The sequence below is a fragment of the Phacochoerus africanus genome, chromosome 13 (genome assembly GCF_016906955.1).
Source record: "Phacochoerus africanus isolate WHEZ1 chromosome 13, ROS_Pafr_v1, whole genome shotgun sequence".
Lineage (NCBI taxonomy): Eukaryota > Metazoa > Chordata > Mammalia > Artiodactyla > Suidae > Phacochoerus > Phacochoerus africanus.
The window spans coordinates 24350066-24369725 of NC_062556.1; the positions used below are offsets into that span (position 1 = coordinate 24350066).

The following is a 19660-nucleotide window of genomic DNA, read 5'->3' on the forward strand; positions in this document are numbered from 1 at the left end:
TTCCTTCGAAATTCGAATACAATAAACCTGAGCAAGTGTCCTGGGCATAGATTTCCCCACCCAGAGAAGGTTCAAGGACGCCACCTCCTACCAGCATCTCCTTTCTGAGGTCATGGCCGAAACAAATCTGACTAGCATCCATGAGGATGCAGGCTCGATCCCTGGCCTCCCTCAGTGGGTTAAGGATCCGGTGTTGACGTGAGCTGTGGTGTAGGTCGCAGACACAGCTCGGATCTGGCATTGCTGTGGCTGTGGCATAGGCCGGCAGCTGTAGCTCTGATTAGACCCCTAGCCTGGGAACCTCCATATGCCGCAGGTACACCCTAAAAAGACAAAATGGTGGCTCCTATTTGAGCTCCCCCATTGCCTAACCTCACAATTCTTAACAGAGACAGGGAGACTCCTCCTTTACAAGGCAGGAAACTGAAATCCAAATGGTGACCACCTGCCCAGGGTTACCAGGCAGCAGAGCTCAGATTCCAACCCTGCTTCTTGCTGAGGTCCATATCTGTGATCGTTCTTCCAAAAGACGTTCGTGTCTCATGAGATGCTCTAATGCCACCCACCTTCTTCAGATTCCATAGGAAAAGGGGAAAAAAAAGGATTTTGCCCCCAAAAATGACATTTCATGATTTTAAGACCCTGATCAGGGAGATGGAAATATCTATTAACTTTTTTCAGGAGAACTTACTGTCTCCAAGATCAGTCCTGATCCCCAGGTTCTTAGCTCTGGGTGCTACTCATGGAATAACTAACTTCTAACTCATTCCTTTGCTAACCTCTTTGAATTTTCAAAACAGAAGATTCTCCAGGATTTCTCTACAGATATTGAAAGCCAGTAGTGACATGAATAATGTTATAACTGGTCCACATCTGATACCATCAAAGAACTTGTCATTGCAAATAGACAGAGCACTGGTCAAGATGCAGTACCAACAGAAAAGTCAGTCAACAAAGGAGAGGGGAGTTAAGGGCAGATGATTAAAAAATGGAATTTTTAAATGGCAAGAACAGAAGAGTAGCAGTATCACGAAAGCGTTATTAATCGGAAGGATAGATTTCTGTTTCATACCTAACATCTAAGACTCACTGTGTACAAAGCTTTTAGTGTACAAAGTGACACCCGGCTAAATCATAATAATGGGAATCAATAACTAATTAGCATTTATAAATGCAGCTACTGGGAAACATATTTCAATTTCATAGCAAGGAAGCCAGGGAATTGATTAACAGAAGCCAAACATGAAGCCAACACATGCTTGCAGTGCCCCCAAATGACTCCACAGGCTAAATGTGGAAATGCAAGTTGCATCAAAGTTGGGTTCCTAAAATGTCCTAAGTGTAATCTCTAGCTGCATCGATAATCAGACCCAGAGAGAGAGGAAGAACTGTAAGGTTCTTAGGGTCCCACCTAAGTTACTGGGGAAAAGGGTCTTCTCTGGCTAGTTCTCTGGAATGGCAGGATGAGGGCGAATGAGACAGAAGGAAGCAGGAGGAAAGGCAGGAAGAGCATCTTCACTAACAAGAGCTACACACGTAGTATTTTGGGAAGATGCTAGGATGCATGGGTCTGGTAGCCTTGTGAAAAGTGACTCAAGAAGACAGAGGACTTCAAATTTGGCATGTTTCCCTTGCTTCAGATGAGGCATGTGTTGGGAAGAAGATTGAAATGGCGTAGTTAAAATGAGCAAACCATTCCATTTGTCATAGCATCCAGTCTGTGTTGGTTTTCCTGGCATTTTGTCACCCCTCAATATTTACTGCACTTTGCTGAGTGCTGACATGATCTGGTTTCATGTCCGTCGGATGCAGCAGCTTCTCATCCCCCAGGGCCATTAGAGAAACTCAGTGGTCCTCTAGGGCAAGAGCTGGGGATTGGGGAAAACTGAAAAGCGAAAGATTAAAATATTTAGGAGTGGAAGTGGAAAAGGGGGTGAGTGAGAAGAAAAAACAAGAGTAAAAAGTAGCATGTGAATGGGAAGAGTTGAGTGGATCCTGCTCTTCAGAGCCTGAAAAGCCATGAGCATCACCAGAAAAGGGAACAAGCCTTTCCCAAACCTCCTAGCCTCTCTACTTGCTACACTTGACACCTTCAAGGCGCAGGCCAGTTCACACCAACATTTCCTCATAGTAGATAAGGATATGCAAGACCATCCACCATGTTAGATCTCTAGGCTGTCCACTGCTACCGTGTATTTTCTTACTAGATTCCAGGTTTTTTCAATCCCTACACCTTGGGTTTTAGTGCATCTTCGAGTTGTAAGTTAGTTGCCTCTAAGTTAAAAGGGGGAAATGGAGACTCTATATCCACTTTTGGAGCCATTCCAGCCCACCTTCTATCCAGACTGACTTTTAGACCTTCTCTGATTCCCAAGATTGGGTTCAGTGTCCCTTTCTCTATTCCCACAGCACCCTCTAGGTGGCTGTACCCCGGAGTTCACCATACTCTTGCTGGGCAGGGGCAAGAAGAGTGCCATTGTATCCCCAGTGCCTGGCACAGTGCCCTGCACGTCATTAGTGCTCAATAATGAGCACCCACTGTGGTAGATGGAACGATTGGCCAACGGGGACCTGGTATATAGCATAGGGAACTCTACCCAATATTCTGTGATAATCTTGGAAAAAAATATCTGAAATTTGGGAAAAGAATCTGAAAAAGAATGGATGTGTGTATATGTATAACTGAATCACTTTGTTATACAGCAGAAATTATCGCAACATCGTTAAGTCAACGCTACTTCAATAATACGTTAAAAAATGAAATAAATAAAAGAAGAAAAAACAATGTGTATGAAACAAACAAATGGATAAATGCGATTCGTGTTTTGAAGCGACAGAATCATATCCTAGGAGCCAGGGTAGCTAATAAGGCTCCATATAACAAGATTTTGTGTCAGTGGAGAGTGGAGAAATTCTCCAGCTGCCCTCGAAATTAATTTTTCCTTAAACCAAGAAAAATTGGGCCTAGCCATTGGGATCTGTAACACTGAAATGCTATTTTCTATCAGTCTACCACAGATTTACTGATAGTTTGAAAGTAGGTGTATGTTGATCAATGATCCAAGTCCTCCCTTCAAAGACCTGCCATTTGAAATTTACAATTTCTTCTTTGTAACATTTGCTGTTTCCTTTCTCCTTCCATCTTGTCACAACCATCAAGAAACATTTATCCACAGATGGCAAGTGCCTTAAATTATAGCTTCCTGTGACTTCCCAAGCAGCTGGTTTTCTTCCCTCTCTCTGTCTCTCACATAGAGCGATCACCATGGGTTAGATGGCTCCCCACACAAATTTCTAGCAGGAGGAGCCTCCATCCTCTCTTAATGCTTCCTCACCAGTAAGGGACGTGAGGTACAGGGTCTCCTCCAGGTCACATGATTGTCCTGTGGGGCATTTTGAACTTGTATAGAGCACCCCTTTTTCTCACAACACAAGCATAACAAACTTTTTTCTCTCTTTTTTTTTTTTTTTTTTTTGAGTCCTGAAGCCTCTGTGTTCTATCTGGCTACCTTCTTGCATATGAATCCCTTGTAAATTATTTTTCAAATTCCGAGGCTCATTAATTTAATTGAACCTGTTCCTAATTTTTAATTAAATCTGCATGTCTCCCAGTAACCTTTGGAAAGATAGAAGCCACATTACCATATTGGAGAGAACGGGATCGCAGAACAAGAGAGACATAAAAGAGAAGCACAAAAATCACAAGGCAGGTTTTCTTATAAATTTATTTTCATACCAAAAAAAAAATAACATTCAAAGGCAATGTTTTTATTGTATAATATAAAATGACTTCCCTAAATTAAAAATGGAATTTTTTTGCTGTAAGCCACTGCTAACTTTTCCATTAAAAATTTTTTACAATTTGCAGCACTTGTAGAAAAAAAACACCTGTTCAATAATTATATAAATACTCTTGACAGATCCCAGTAGCCCATTATGTATCCTTTTGGCAATGTCAGCTTTCTAAAGTCAATTAGCTTCTAAATTTGAAAGGCACCTGGTGGCCAGCATTCTGCTTAGTATTCAAGGCATCCTTTTTAATTTTTTTGCACAGACTTGACAAGTCTGAAAAATCTATTAAGTTAAGGAGAATGAAGAAATATAACACAGTTCATATTAGCAAACATTTTTTTTTTCCTGTAGCTGCAAGTTTTCCCCAGGGGATTTACAAAGTGCACCAGTTAAATACGTCTGTACATTTAAAACATTAAATATGTCAATAGCAAGACATTTTTTAAATATTTTGAATCAAATACTATAGCACAAATATAATTTACAATACTTTGCACAGAAAACATTACATCTGAAATATAACTTTAGATATTCTATAAAAATACATATTATTTTTCTCTCCTCATTAGAAAAAGTATTTATTTGCAGGTTCCAGCATGATGTAACAACTCAAAAGAATTTAACCCTTCAGATGGTCATCAGTCTGCAATTAGATGACACCTTCTCCACTTCAGCCACATGGGGGTGGCACATCGCCACAGGCTAGAGCCAGAGAATTAACCCCTCCCATAGGCCAAACATGGTTATTCCTAAAGACAACCTAACTGCTCCAATCTGCTTTAATTCTTGGAATTCATTACAAAATTGAAAAACCACTGCGTAAGAAAACCCTTCCATTGGCTGTAAATACATCTGCTCTCTACAGAGTTCAAAGGCATGGGGAGGGTCTTCTGGTACCCTGGGGGCCATACCGCTTAGTAGTCTCACACACCTATATACATCTTTCTTGGCTTGTTTTAAAGAAAGTTGTCTATGCATCTTAGGAAATACATGAAAACAACTCCACAAAATGGGGCTCAGTCTATATCTCGAACTTTAAAAGCCCCAAAGTACGTGGCGTCTTGGTCTGGATCCAGAAGTGAAGGGTTGGATACCTCAATGCTGATTTCCTCGCCAGATCGTAGCTTAAAAAATCCTCCAACGTTTATGGAGTAAAAATGGAATTCAGAATTCCCCGACCAGTATTTGGTGCTTCCTCCTTTCATCAGAGTGTGAGAACTCGGGATTTTGATGCTGGTTTTGGTGACATACACCATCAGCTGAAGATACTTCGCATCGAGGTTTCCTGAAGTTTCGTGATGTCGAAAGCAGATGTTGGCATACAGGTAATAAAAGCCGTCTTGGTTGACTATTAGTTTCCCGTTGCTGAAAGTCATGTTGGAGATCTTGGCCCAACCTCGGTCATGATACCAGCAGGACAGACTCACTTTGTGGGAACCTGAGGAAAGGAGAGGCAAGTGATTTAAAACCCACCCCTTCAGACAGGTGAGGGGGCAGGATGGATGGGAGATTTGGGACTGGCATATGCACACTGAGGTATGTGGAGTGACTGGCCAATGGGGACCTGCTGTATAACACAGAGAACTCTGCCCAATATTCTGTGATCATCTATACGGGAAAAGAATCTGAAAAAGAATGGATGTGTGTGTATGTATAACTGAATCACTTTGTTGTACAGCAGAAATTATTGCCATGTTGTAAATCAATTATACTTTAATAAAACTGTAAAAAACTTAAAAGACTAAAAAACCCTAAAACAAGCAAAACAAACAAAAAACCCACCCTTTCAATGAGAAGGACATCCTCACAACTCTATGAGGTTGGAGAAAAACTTACTGTAACAGTCATTGTTCCAATGGGAGAATCACTGCTCAGAATTTATTTTCTAAAAGGGAGTACAAATACATTAAGACACACTTGTGTTCTCTGCTAGGCATCTGAGAGGATACAAAAACAAAATCTCATTTTTCCAGCCCTCAAGGAACCTACAGTACATGAGGGATAAAGATGATATATGTCCAGATAGGAAGCAAGGTGTGGGTCCTGATAAGAAAGGTGCAAATATTGCAATGGGAATTCAAAGGAAAGAGATGGCTTCCTCCAAGAGGGATTAAGAATGACTTTGTTGGGCTACTGAGCCTAAACTTAGAGGAGGAATAGGATTCAGCCAGCAGAAGCATAAAAGTCATTCAAGGTTGAAGGAAGAGAATCAGCCGAAGGTGGTTGAAACAAGAAAGCAAGAAACTAGTACAGGAAGTATCCATGACCTCACCTTGTTTTTTACTTCATGGAGAGAGAGAGATGTAGATGGAACTGAAAATCTAGGTCACAGCAACTTAGACCAAAAACTCTTAAACTCTGTTCTCATCATCATTGATTTTCCCCTCCTCCAATAGCCCAAATGCCTCCCAAGTTTGCATGACTGAAAAGCTGCCCCCAGAGGAGTCCACAAGGTATATATTCTTGGCTCTGCACTCCCCAGCTTCACAACTTTATGCAATCCTTTGTGACTGAAGGATGCTAACACCTCTCCTGCTTAACCAGAGTTCTCTTTTAGCTCCTTCTCGCACCTGGAATGTGACAACCAGTCTTCATGCCACTGTTTTTGGTGCAGCAGAAGTTTCTAGAAAATCCTCTAACTCAGCAGTATGCTTTGAATATTTTGGGTCTTCAGTGTATTTAACTAGGCTTTTTTCCTGAAGCCAAGGAGAAGTTCTTTGCTGCTTGTCACCAAGAGAAATCAACCCATAGAACTTAGACTTAAAATGGATTCCACTGATCCATTGGGCCTGACAACACGTTGATTGGCATGGGTCCTTGGGAGAGCCTTGTAGAATCAGAAGCCCATACTAGCTACCTTTCAAGACTGGCCTGAATCCTGGAGAGACTTGAGCACCTACATCTTTCTCTAACGAGCCACGAGAATGTTCTATGGTCTTTGGAGGGCCACTGGGCAGCTAGGATATGGTCTGGAGACCCCAATACCAGGCTGTTCCAAGAAACAACCAGGTGGTAGGGGAAGAAAAAAATGCAGTGGGGTCCGAGCTACTGTGGGACAACCCACCATTAGACAGATCTGCAAAGGTGAAAAATACCGTGGTTCCAATCCCTCTGTCCAGGGATAGGACAGATTTTCTGACCTGCACATCTTATCCACAGGAGGGCGCTAAAGAGAGCCTGAGAAGCATCATAGGCACTGCTGCTTCCAGGTCCCAGCACAACACACACCCAGGATGTCCTACCTCAGGTTGTCATCCCAGATTAATGCATCCCAAATATAAATATCACTCAAGGATCCCAAGTGAGTCAAAATGAGCCTATGAGCCTCTGTTTATCACATCCTCATAAACACTCATAATTTCTCCAGACTGGTAACCAGCCACCTAATCCATTGACAAAGCTAACAAAACTCAAGATGTTTCCTGTCTTCAGCCATCCCACGTTTACCTCCTCCTTACCCTACTCTTGCATTTAGTCCTTTCGCCAATCAATTACTGGTCTTACAGTTTATCTCTCATGATGGGTCTTAACAGATAGCGGAATGACTAAGGCGAAGTCTACCCTCTCAACTGGATGGATCTGCCAGCATTAGATCGAGGGCTCAAAGATACAGTCTGGGAAGGCAGGGAAGGAATACGAAAGCGAGAGGGGAAAAGATGGAAACCTTGACTGCATGTCATTCCCACTATTAGTTCAAGTCAGTGGAAGGGATGTCCTTATTTCCTACTAAGAAACGTCTGTCTTTATCCATTTTCTGATCAGTTTTGTTATTCAGTAAACGTCTGAATGGTGCTTCTATGGGCATTCACTCTACCCATAATTAAGAATTATACCAAGCACCATAGCCTCAAGGCACTTATCACTTGGTAGTGTAGAAAGTAAGGAAACAGGCACAAAAAATGAAAAATAGAACGTTCTCACTTCTGCATGCCATATAGCACATAGTTGAAGCTCAATTAAAGCAACTGCCAAGAGGAAGGTGCAAAAATTAATGGCGATCAGGAGAGCTCAGCCCAGTGAGAGAAAGGAGTCAGAGGACAGGGACGATGTGGGTCAAATATGATGGGCTGGGAAAAGGGAGAGTATCGTGAACAAAGGAGACTCTTCCAGCAGGGAATGGAACACACACAGCATACAGAGGAGAAGGGAGAAAAACCATCAGTGTGAATTAGAGGCTCATGAATAGACAGTAGTGGTAGAAAAGATGAGAACAGCGCCCTCAGCAGGTTGGAGGACCTCACATGGTGAGCCAGGGCTTCCATCACTAGATGACCTTCAGCCAGCCTCCCCAGCCTCCCCAGCCCCTAGGGTCCCTGCTATTAGATTTTAGAGAAGAAGCCTCTCCAAATATTTAGCTTAAGCACTGCCTATAAGAAAACCATGAAATACTCCCCAATGCATTTTATTTAGGAGCCTTTGAAATATAGTCAATATAAGGCAGGTTCTGGTTTCTTTCTTACGTGTAAACAAGTACAAATAAGTATGAAACAGAGGCCCCAAATGAACATGCAAAATGAAACCCATCTTCCTTTGAAGTAACCATTACTGGCCCAAACTGGGAGATAAATGGACTCAAGGGGTCACTGGCCAAGCTAGAGAAGCAGATTCTATTTTCCTAAATAGAAGCATACACGAACTCCTTTCCGTCTGTCTCAAGCTCACTAACGATCAGAAAATAACCGGAGTTTTGCCTTGTTTTTGGCAATGATTTGGTCCTAGGTGTCTGGAGAGAGAGCTTTATAACTAAAACATGCTTGCTATTGCCAAATAGACTTTGGCACACAGTCTAATGCAATATTTATCATAGGCCATTTAAAATGAACTGAAAAGATAAATGCAGCGTGCCTTCACAGCACACACAGCTGAGAGCTCGGTATTAATTTGGTTGCCTTTGCTAACATGTAAAATAGCTTTCCACTCAGAAAAATTAGTTCCACCATGAGGCACACGCATGTGCGCGTGTGTGCACACAAACACACACAGAAAATTTGTTTATGAAGCGAGGATCTGGGACAGGACAGGTTAGAAAAATCTTCTAGAAATCAAAGATTGGTTTCTCACTTTCTATGTCTGCAGTTGAGAAAAATTCCTTTGTGGCCCATACTGTGTACCACAGAGTACATATGGTGTACTATGAACTATATGGTTTCAGAACTGTTTATTAAAACTGGGGGGGGGGGGTTGTCTTGTTTTGTTTTGTTTGGCTGCACCTGTGGCTTATGGAAGTTCCCAGGCCAGGGGTTGAATTGGAGAAGTAGCTGCTGGCTTATGCCACAGCCACATTAACTCAGGCTCTGAGCCGCGTCTGCGATCTATACCACAGCTCACGGCAACGCTAGATCCTTAACCCACCGAGTGAGGCCAGGGATCGAACCTGTTCCTCATGATGCTGGTCAGATTCATTTCCACTGAGTCATGACAGGAACTCCAACTTGGATTTTTTTTTTTTTAACTCAAAGAAAAACTTGCTTTGAATCAGTTTGGGAAGAAAATTAGAATATGTGTAAGTATTTAATTGAACTCAGATAGTAATAATAAATTACATTCACTGAGTGCATCTGTGTAAGCATCTTAGTATGTGACCTTGTTAAATCTTCATGGCTGTCCCATAAAGTAGATACTGATACCATTCCCAAGGTCACCCAGCCAATCAGCATTACAGCGGGGCCTCAAACCCAGGCATTCAGACTTAAGATGCTCTGCTATTAAAACCACATTAGGAGTTCCGATCGTGTCTCAGTGGTTAACAAACCCGACTAGTATCCATGAGGCTGCGGGTTCAATCCCTGGCTTCACTCAGTGAGTTAAAGATCCGACGTTGCAGTGACCTGTGGTGTAGGTTGCAGATGCGGCTCAGATCCCCTGTTGCTGTGGCTGTGGTGTAGGCCAGCAGCTACAGCTCAGGTTTGACCCCTAGCCTGGGAACCTCCATATGCTATGGGTACGGCCCTAAAAAGACCAAAAAAAAAAAATTTATCTACTAATTATAGGAAAAAAGGAACATAAGAGTTTATTTCCTTCTGAAAAAGCCAACTGTCTACAAGGTACTTATGTGATAACCTATAAGATAAAACACACGGGCTTGGGAATCAACTAGAGTGGAATTCAACTTCTAATCCTGCTGCTGTGTTTGTAACCTCTATCAGTTATTTACACTGGGTGAACCTTGGTTTCTCTGTTTGCAAAATCTGAATGATAATCACTACCTTGCAGGGTTGTAGTAAGAATCAGAAATGATGAATACAGAGCAAAATGCCTTGATACATAGTGTGTGTTTGGTAAATGGTAAACAATAATAGCAATAATGTGAAGTCATCACTCTATCATAATATTCTTTGCAATTTTTTTTTTTTTTTGCCTTTTAGGGCTGCACCTGCGGCTTATGAAAGTTCCCAGCCTAGGGGTCGAATCAAAGTTCACAGCCACAGCACCGCAGGATCCAGGCCACATTTGCGACCTACACCACAGCTCATGGCAACACCAGATCCTTAACCCACTAAGTAAGGCCAGGGATCGAACCTGCAACCTCATGGTTACTAGTCAGGTTCGTTAACCACTGAGCCACGAGGGGAACTCCTCTTGATAATCTTTTTCATGTGCACCTACCTCAATGGGAAATCACCAAAGGGGATTATGTAGGGAATCTCTGGAGCCTTCGGTAGATGCGAGCAAAGAGCTCTGGGTTTGCTCATTTCCAAAAGATAATCAGGTCTCTAGTCCATTGAGCTAAATTCTAAATTTAAAGGACTCCTGCCTCTGAAAGATCACTCTGCTGAGCTCCTCTCTGGACCTCTGTGAGAGATGGTTGAGTATATGACTCCTTGGAGGAATCCACAGGTCAGTCATCGATGGGGATGTATAAATAAATAGATGGAATAAATAGAAATGAGTATAACAAGGGATTGTGCTTCCTAGTTATGCCGCCTCAACCAGCAGTCGTTTCGGATAAACTCACCCGGCCGGTCTGAACATGAATCTAGTGACGGTGTCCATGCTGGCACACCTAAGAATCTCTGTTCCCATGATGACGTGGATGACCCACTCAATAATCCTTCTTCCGGTTTAGGAGCTAAGGGCTCTCAGAATTTGGGTAACAGGCCAAGAATAGGTTTGCGTATTCAGATGGGCTGATAAATGACTCTTGAAATATTTTTCAGCTGGATGCAAATAGAACTTACCGGATGGGATGTCTGTGGCGTTAATCGTGAGGTGGGCAAAGGGCTGAGTCTCAGGCTTATTCCTTCTGCTCAGATCTAACCATGAACCTTCCACCATGGCTGGAGAGGAGAGGAGAGAAGCCATATTAGCCCAAAGAACAGTGGCCATAGGGGTTTTTGAATAGCCATACAGATGCATGCTTACCTTTTTCTGCTCTGATGTGTTGTGATTTAACAATGTGCTGCATTTCCTGAAATGAAAAAAACAATCTTATTTATACACTCACCCTTTTGATAAAGCAGTTAAGAATTCAGGACTGTTGGGCAGACGATAAATTCATCCACTTCCCTTCAAAATATGCCAGAAGTACATACACAGGCAGTAGAATTTTTTGATGTGCTAAATAGCTATCAAGGGAAGTTCACCCCCAAAGGATTGTGTTGCTGTACCTAAAAAGTAGACTGCACACATACTGACAAAATACTTTGGACAGTAAGAGAAAATAAAAGACAATGTACATTATAAAACACAGAATCACCAAACATAATTAAACATTTGTAGCAGGTACACAAATAGAGATGAAGTTAACTAGGAAAATAACAATTACCATAGAATATATGACCCTCCTAAATCTTTAGGGAGGCTCTTTTTATGTCTGTTTCATTAGTGAATTCCTGTTACAACACTGAAGCTCAGCCCATAAGAAAGAGAAAGATGCCTAGTCCCAGCGGTTAATTTTTTACTTAAAAAAGTCACGGTGTATTTAAAGTACTATATGGCAGTCTAAGAGCTTTTAGATTACCAATAATTAACTTAAAATATTGCCACAAATAGAAGTTTAGAAGCACACACCAGAAAAAGAAAGAATACAAGCACATAAAGGGCATAGGGAACTGTCTATCTCAATTTGGGCCCTGACAATGGAGCATCCAATGGATAATTGCAGGCCCACCTCAGTCAAGACCATTACTGCTACCATTAAATCGGAAAGTGAGGTGGGTGAAACTTCGGGCTTTGGCTTCAGGTAAATCCCTGCTCAGTCTTCTACGTGTACTGAGGATGTTAACAGCACCCATATCATAGGCAGCTGGGCGATTCCATGAAATCATGCCTGAAGGCACTTAGCAGAGGGTCTGGTAAACCCCTTCATCTAAATACTAGAAACACTCTGGAGCGAGTCCTAATTTCTCTGTTTCTTAGGGTGACCATCCATGCTAATTACCACCCCCCCACCACCATGATGTTTGCATGAGGAACCAGAGAGCCCAAGTTCTTTGTCTAGAGACAGAGGCTTTGAGATAGATGATGGGTAGACAGGTAAGAGGTGATAGTACAGCCTCAACTGTTAACAGTTGGAAAGGTTCTAGTGATAAAATTATACTGATTCTTCTCCTGCCTTCAGACGCCCAAGAGAGATGAGAATCTATTCTATTTTTAAGGACCCTTGGAGGACACAGCACAGCTGTCTTCCATTTGTCTTAAAGAATTCACAGTGTGGCTGACTTTTAGAAGGAAGCTTAGAGCCTCACCCAGGGCTACCTCCTACCTTGCCTTGACTCAGAGCACTGCCCTGCACAGCTCTGGGAGCACCTCTGCAGGAAATTTCTAGGCAAATAGTCACTGGTTCCTTGGGGTTTGTACAATGCAGTGGCCCTTACCAGGCTTCATGCTTCTCCCCACTCCATTTAAGAGTCATTTCTCTCCCCTGCTGACTGTCAGTCTCCCAAGTCTTTTCTCACAATCTTTAGTTTTGTTTTGTTTTGTTTTGTCTTCTTAGGGCCGCACCCGAGGCACATGGAGGTTCCCAGGCTAGGGGTCAAATCAGAGCTGTGGCTGCGGGCCTACACCACAGCCACAGCAACACGGGATCCGAGACGTGTCTGCAACCTACACCACGGCTCACGGCAACGCTAGATCCTTAATCCACTGAGCAAGGCCAGGGATCGAACCTGCGTCCTCATAGATGCTAGTCAGATTCGTCTCCGCTGAGCCACAATGCCGAATTCATCACAATCTTTGGATTCCCAGTGGTACCCTGATTTCTGAAATTTCCTGGTTTGGTCTTCCCCGCAGTCCCAGCAGATTTATATATGCACAGTGTACATATTATACATTGTGTATATCTTTATACATTTATGTACAATGTACCTATTATATATATTGTGTATATCTTTATACATTTATGTATACACCCAGGGTATCTTTATACATTGTATATCTTTTACCTTTGTAAATATATATATATATTATATATAATGTATATATGATGTATCTTTATTCATTGTATATATACATTTGTAATGGATATATATATATATACAATGTACATATACATTGTAGATAGTTTTATATGTTTGTGATACAATATATATTTATACTTTGTAAATTTTTCTACCTTTATATACATATATATAATGCATCTTTATCTGATTACTATCAAAAGATTGAACAGGAATAGGAACTGGATGACAGAGTAATTCAGAAATTGAAAGGTACCCCTCATTTCCCCTGTAGCATTGATCTGCGTCATCAACAGGAGGAAGGAGGGGGTGGGGAGAAGAAGGAAGCAAAGCAAAGTACAATCTATGCCTACAGATGCCTGTTTGGTGCTTTTCTGTTGAGAGAAGCATGCTTATCATTGAGAAAAACAAGGAAAGAGCCTTTGTGCCTGCTCACTGGTTCTCAGACTTGAGCAAGCAGCGCGATCTCCTAGAGAGCTGGTTGAAACAAAAGAGTTTCTGATCCACTCCGTCCAGGGCGGGGCCTGAGAATTTGCATTTCCAACGCGGGAGAAGAGCAACCCCTCTCGCCTTTCAAAATCTTTCAGAGATGGGCAAATCTGAGATTTTCCTGAAGCTTGAGACCAGGCCAGAGAAGCAACAAAGTCACTGATTAAGTGGGCAGGGAAAAAGCTCTCCCACCTGGGAATGAACTTCTGCCCATTTAATCAGCAGCTGCTGGGTCAGCGCTGTCACAGAATCTTTTCATGCCAAGAAAATTCAATAACCAGCGCCATTCAGAAGCACTTTCAACGTCTGCTTGGAAAAATAAAAGTCTGTCATGACCCAGGATGAATTAAAACTCAAGCTCAAGACCCCATAAGGTAATGTTGCTTTCATGTTATATATTGTTGGGCATCCAAGAATCGCAATTCCTGGAAACCCCATAGGGAAGTTTCCACATGAAAAGCAAAGTACATGATGTGTCTATAGACTCAGGCTACAGAAAAATGTATTCTTAATATCGGTTCTTCTGGCCCTACCCCACCCCTAATCTTTTGAACTCTAAGATCATTGCTATTTATGTGCTCAGATATCAACCATGAATTATTCTTCTAAGACTACAGTTTTAGGGTGCCCTGGCCCAACGCCAGCCAGTCTAATTAATAATTAGTCTGATATTGACGTGGTAGTTTTTTACAAGAATCTCCCCAGGTGATTCTAACATGCAGCAGGCGTTGAGAAACATTATCACTCGTTACTATACCTTGTTTCCATGAATGGTTCTTTGGTGACAGCTCTATTTAGTCATAGATTTACTATATTCTCACAACTTATATTCCACGTAATGAAAATTAAACAATCCCTTCCATTTGCAGCCAACAACCTATTTCCCCTTAGATTATTCTCTTGGATCCTATTAGAATCAGAGGCCAGGTAACTACTTGTTTCAGACGGGAAGATGGAGGCCAAGAGAGAACTGGATGCCCCTGATAACTCTGAAACTTGGGTCCGTGCCTTCCCACCCCTTTTCTAGAGCTATAAGCCCACCCCGTCATAAGATGCAATCATCAGATGTACTCCTAGAAGGGGTATATTTGAAAGAAAAGTGTCCAATAGCCTGTGAGGGGGTTCAGGACCTGCTACCCCCAGTGCTTTGGCATATGGATGGAATAGGTTAGCCAAGGATTTTGAGAAATGACAGATGCCGGAAGGACTGCCTGGCTTTCTCCTCACCGGAAGTAGGTTATAGGCCCTCCTGTGAGAGGCACCTTCCCCACCGGAAGAAAGGACCATCTTTATCTCTCGAGATGGAAGGACACCCAGAGGAATCTGAAGGAACAGGCCTGGCTGAGTTTCCTGTTTACCACCTTTAACTCCAACCCTGTGCCATCCTGTCTTCTCCCATCTTCCTTCCTTCCTCCTCCTCCTTTTTTGTTTTTTTTTTGTCTTTTTGCCATTTCTTGGGCCGCTCCCCTGCGGCATATGGAGGTTCCCAGGCTAGGGGTCGAATCGGAGCTGTAGTTGCCAGCCTATGCCAGAGCCACAGCAACGCGGGACCCAAGCCGCGTCTGCAACCTACACCACAGCTCATGGCAATGCTGGATCGTTAACCCACTGAGCAAGGGCAGGGACCGAACCCTCAACCTCATGGTTCCTAGTCGGATTCGTTAACCACTGCGCCACAACGGGACCTCCCCTCCTTCTTCTTCTTTTTTTTTTTTTTTTTTTTTTTTCTGTCTTTTACCGTGACACCAAGGCATAGGGAAGTCCCCAGGCTAGGGGTCAAATCAGAGCTGCAGCTGCTGGCCTACACCACAGCCACAGTAATGCTGGATCCACAATACATCTTCACCCTGCATAATGTCTCATGGCAATGCCGGATCCTTAACCCACTGAGGGAGGCCAGGGATGGAACCTGAGTCCTCGTGGATACTAGTTGGGTTCGTTAGTGCTGAGCCACAACGGGAACTCCTCATCCCATCTTTCTGTATCTTTCCGCACCTTTCTGCTCTCCATCAAACCGAATATAAAAACCACTCAGCTTAATTGTTGCTGTGGGTCTTCATTTCTTTATGTGTCACATAAAACTTACATTAAATAAATTGGTATGCTTTTTTCTTATTACATTGTCCTCTGTCAGTCTAATTCACAGGCGCCTGACTGGAGACCTCAGTGGGGAGAGGGAAGGTCTTTTTTCTTTTTTTTTTTTTTCCCTTTCTCTCTACACCTGTCAAGAAATCCCTAGATTATGGTTCCCTTCTTGTAACTCTGAAAGAAGGCCCTCCTTGATCTTGTCCGGGGATCTGACAGGAGCCTCAACATCAGGAAATATGGTCTCAGAATTCCTGGGGGCTTCAGGAAACAGCAGCCTCAGAACTGGCCAAGCCTTGTTCAGAACTTGGCTGATGAATCTCCCAAACTTTTAAGCCATGAGTGTCCCACTAGGCACATAGGTCTCACATCTCCAAATGTAACTCCATCTGGGCCACTCCACAGAGCAGGGCCACTCTGTGTGGTCATTTTTCTCAAAGATCAGATACTATGCTATGTACATAGCAAGCACAACTCTCTCTTGAATGGCCCCCTCATATTTTTAATTGTCAGAATTATAGGAAACCCTTCTCAAGGAATACCCAAACTTCACCCCAGCTGACAATTCCATTAACTTCCTAAGCTTGGCATTGACATATATTTTCATCCACGTGCGTCCTCTTCTTCCGTCGCATGAATTCAAGTGTTTTAAAATTTGCAGAGTTCTTTATTCCCAAAACTGATCATTCAGATGTTGCTTCTGGTTTCTTTGAATTCAGAAAGTTCTGATCATCTAATTTGGAAAAAGACACTACAAAGAACATCCTAACTCCTTTCCTCTGAACTGATTATCCAGATGAAAGAGAACTTTTTAAAAATGTTATAAACAATGTTATACGTGTTTTATCTTATTTTAAATTCAGCTGTAAATTAAAAAAAAAAAAACCCAGTTAACTCTTTGAATACACTTTCAATGCAGTCATGTGTCGTCTACACGATCAGAATGCCCACAGGTTTGCATAAAGAAGTACTAGTCATTTTGACACACCTCCCAGCAAACAGCCTCCAGCAGAAGCCAGAATCAGTTTCCCCAGTGAGGAAGCTGGCACACAACATCCGTGCAATCTTCTCTTGGCTGGCAGCCACTAAAAAGAACCCCATGTCCTGCTCCCCAGGAAGACTGGCATCTGCCCTTTCAGAATACAGCATAGTTAGCATCTGTTACACCCAAGGACAAAAAGAACTACCCCCTGGTTTCCAAAAACTACTCACGACTGTTAGGATCATTACCTATAAGGTGCGAAGAAAAATCCCATGAATGAATGAACTTACTTATGGTCACACTGTAATAAGTAGGTTTTTCAACGGATATATGCATTTTTAAATAAGCATAATTTGCACCTACATCATGGTAGCTTCATTTAACCTTTCAAAACAGAACAAAAAGAAAAAACCAAACTACTGGTAGCCGGCCAAAGAAATCACTGCCAAGTCAAGGATAAAAGAAATCCTCTGACATACTGCCACCTAGTGGACACTGTCCAACATTGACAAGCCTGGGATGCCACAGCCCGACTTCCGCAGGTTTGAAACTGCTCTCCGCCCCAACTCCAGTCTTAAAAACAATAGAGATGAGGACATTTCACAACATTTGAAAATCTTCTCTTTGTGGTATTTTCCTATTTAGACTGCACTGACTTTTTTTTTTCCATCTTTGTTGTCAGAATACATTTGAACAGACAAGAAAACAACCAGTATGATTTTTTTCTTTTAATTTTGACTTTTTATTTCACTCATAGGAAAAATGTTGGGATTTCACAATTTCTCCACCAGCAAAGAGAGTACACCAAAGATCAATGTGATTGTGTAACTGTGGTTTCTAAGACTGCTTCTCTTCAACTTCTCCTAAACTCGACATCCAAGAAGTACCATTCCCAGGAGTCTGATGGGGAAAACTTGAAGAGCACAGCCTTCCAGAATAGCATTTAGAATATTTGGCCAAACAGAAGGAGGGAGGGAGACACCCCAGAACTGGTTCAATCTTGATACAGCAAAGCCACTTAGCAGAGAGTCTCCTCTGTGAGAATAAATATAACCCCCTCTTGGTACTATTGACTTCTTTTGACCAGTGATGGGAATTTTGCTGCAGGTAATTGAAACATTTACAACAAACACTAAGCCAGCCTTTGCAAATGCAGCTGGATAACAGCTCCAAAGAAGAATTTGATGGCATTCCAATTCAAGAGTGAATGTTATTAAATTGGTCTTAGTCTGTCTGATGACAGTGAGGGTTTTGGGGTTTTTTTTTCTTTCTTTCTTTTTTGATCTTCCAAAATCTTCTATGTTAAACAGATTTGAGCTCCCACTGAGGACACTCCCAGCTGTAAAGATTCCCTGAAAAAGGTCAAGTTGCCAGAGTCTGGGCTCATCAGATGAAAATCCCACCTGTGTATTGTGATGTGCGTTGTGTGATCCTTGCGGAACCTGTCAGTCAGAGCACAGGAGAAGCAATTTGTCTAGCCAGATGCTTCTGGAAACCACTGGCACCAGCTCCTAGCTGGGGTCTCAGGTGGCTGCCTCCCTCGGCAACCCAAGCAGCAGCTGTAGGGACATCTGGCTGGTTGAGCAAGGATTTAACACCCCGTTTGCCAGATATAATACAGGGTTCATACACTTGTTAACATATGTAATGCATTCATTTTAACATCTTAATGATACCCTTCCTGTAATTCTTCTCCAACCTAGTTACAAGAAGAGTGTATTCATCAGCCGAGTTAGCACATGAATGCCACGCAGGGGTTGTTTCTGAAAATGAATAGCCAGTTTCCTATTCCTGCAGAGAAATCCTGCAGACTTCCACCTTGTAAATAGCTCTGAAATCCATCCCCTCCGCTCTAGCCTGAGATCCCCAGCCTTCCTTCAAGCTTTCATTATTTCTCATTAGGTGTACAATAATAGCCTCCAACCTCCACTTCAAGTCCCCTGCTTTGCTCATACTGGTCCATTGCTGCTAGAGTGAGCATCATAAAATACTCATGGGAGGAAGTCCCTTCTTTTCCTTTTATGTTTTTTTTTTTAATTTATTGAAGTATAGCTGATTTACAGTATTGTGTTTGTTTCAGGGGTACAGCAAAGTGCCTCAGGAATATATATATATATATAATACATGCATATATAATATATATTCCTTTTTAGATTATTTTCCATTATAGCTTATTACAAGATTTTGAGTGAGTTCCCTGTGTTATACAGTAGATCCTTGTTGATTATCTATTTTATATATAGATATAGTACTGTGTATCTGCTAATCCCAAATTCCTATTTTATCCCTCCCCCTCCTTTCCCCTTTGGCAATGATAAATTCGCTTTCTATGTCCAAGAGCCTGTTTCTGTTTTGTAGCTATGCTCATTCGTGTCATATTTTAAATTCCACATATAAGGAATATCAGATGATATCTGTCTTTCTCTGTCTGGCTTACTTCACTTAGCATGATAATCTCTAGGTCCATCCATGTTGCTGCCAATGGCATTATTTCATCCCTTTATGATGAGTAATATTCCCCTGCGTATATATCCCACATCTTCTTAGTCCATTCATCTCTCAATGAAGCCCCTTCCCTTCTAAAAACCCTCCAGGGGCCGACTGCACATTTCAGGATCAAGTCTATATCCCTTACCTGGGCTTATAAAGCCCTGCACAACCTGGAGGGATACCACTCTGGGCTCTACTGCTAGTCCTCTCCAGCACCCCCTAATCCCATCACCCCTGAGGACACAGCCTCAGGATGATAGGGATGGAGTCGGATAGTTGTACGGGTAGTTGTAGAAGTCCCACTAAAGGACCATAGATAGAGAGGGAAACCTAGGGAACTTTGGGCGATCACTGTAAGTTAATAATTGCTCTAGAAAGCCTAGTGGAGGTGAGAGATGTGCCTCAGGTCATTGGGTGGGGGGTG

At 42.3% G+C, this 19660-nt stretch overlaps 1 protein-coding gene across 1 annotated transcript in view; it reads right to left on the reverse strand.

Annotated features, from left to right (window-relative positions):
- Positions 1-3763: 3763 nt before the first annotated feature.
- Positions 3764-19660, reverse strand: part of TNFSF11 (TNF superfamily member 11) — a 37083-nt gene continuing 21186 nt past the window's right edge. The window contains exons 3-5 of the mRNA XM_047756387.1: positions 11155-11200; positions 10971-11069; positions 3764-5230 (exon numbers count right to left, since the gene is read on the reverse strand). Of these exons, the coding sequence (XP_047612343.1) occupies positions 4809-5230; positions 10971-11069; positions 11155-11200 (567 nt within the window). The 3' untranslated portion in view covers positions 3764-4808. The remainder of the gene's footprint in view (positions 5231-10970; positions 11070-11154; positions 11201-19660) is intronic.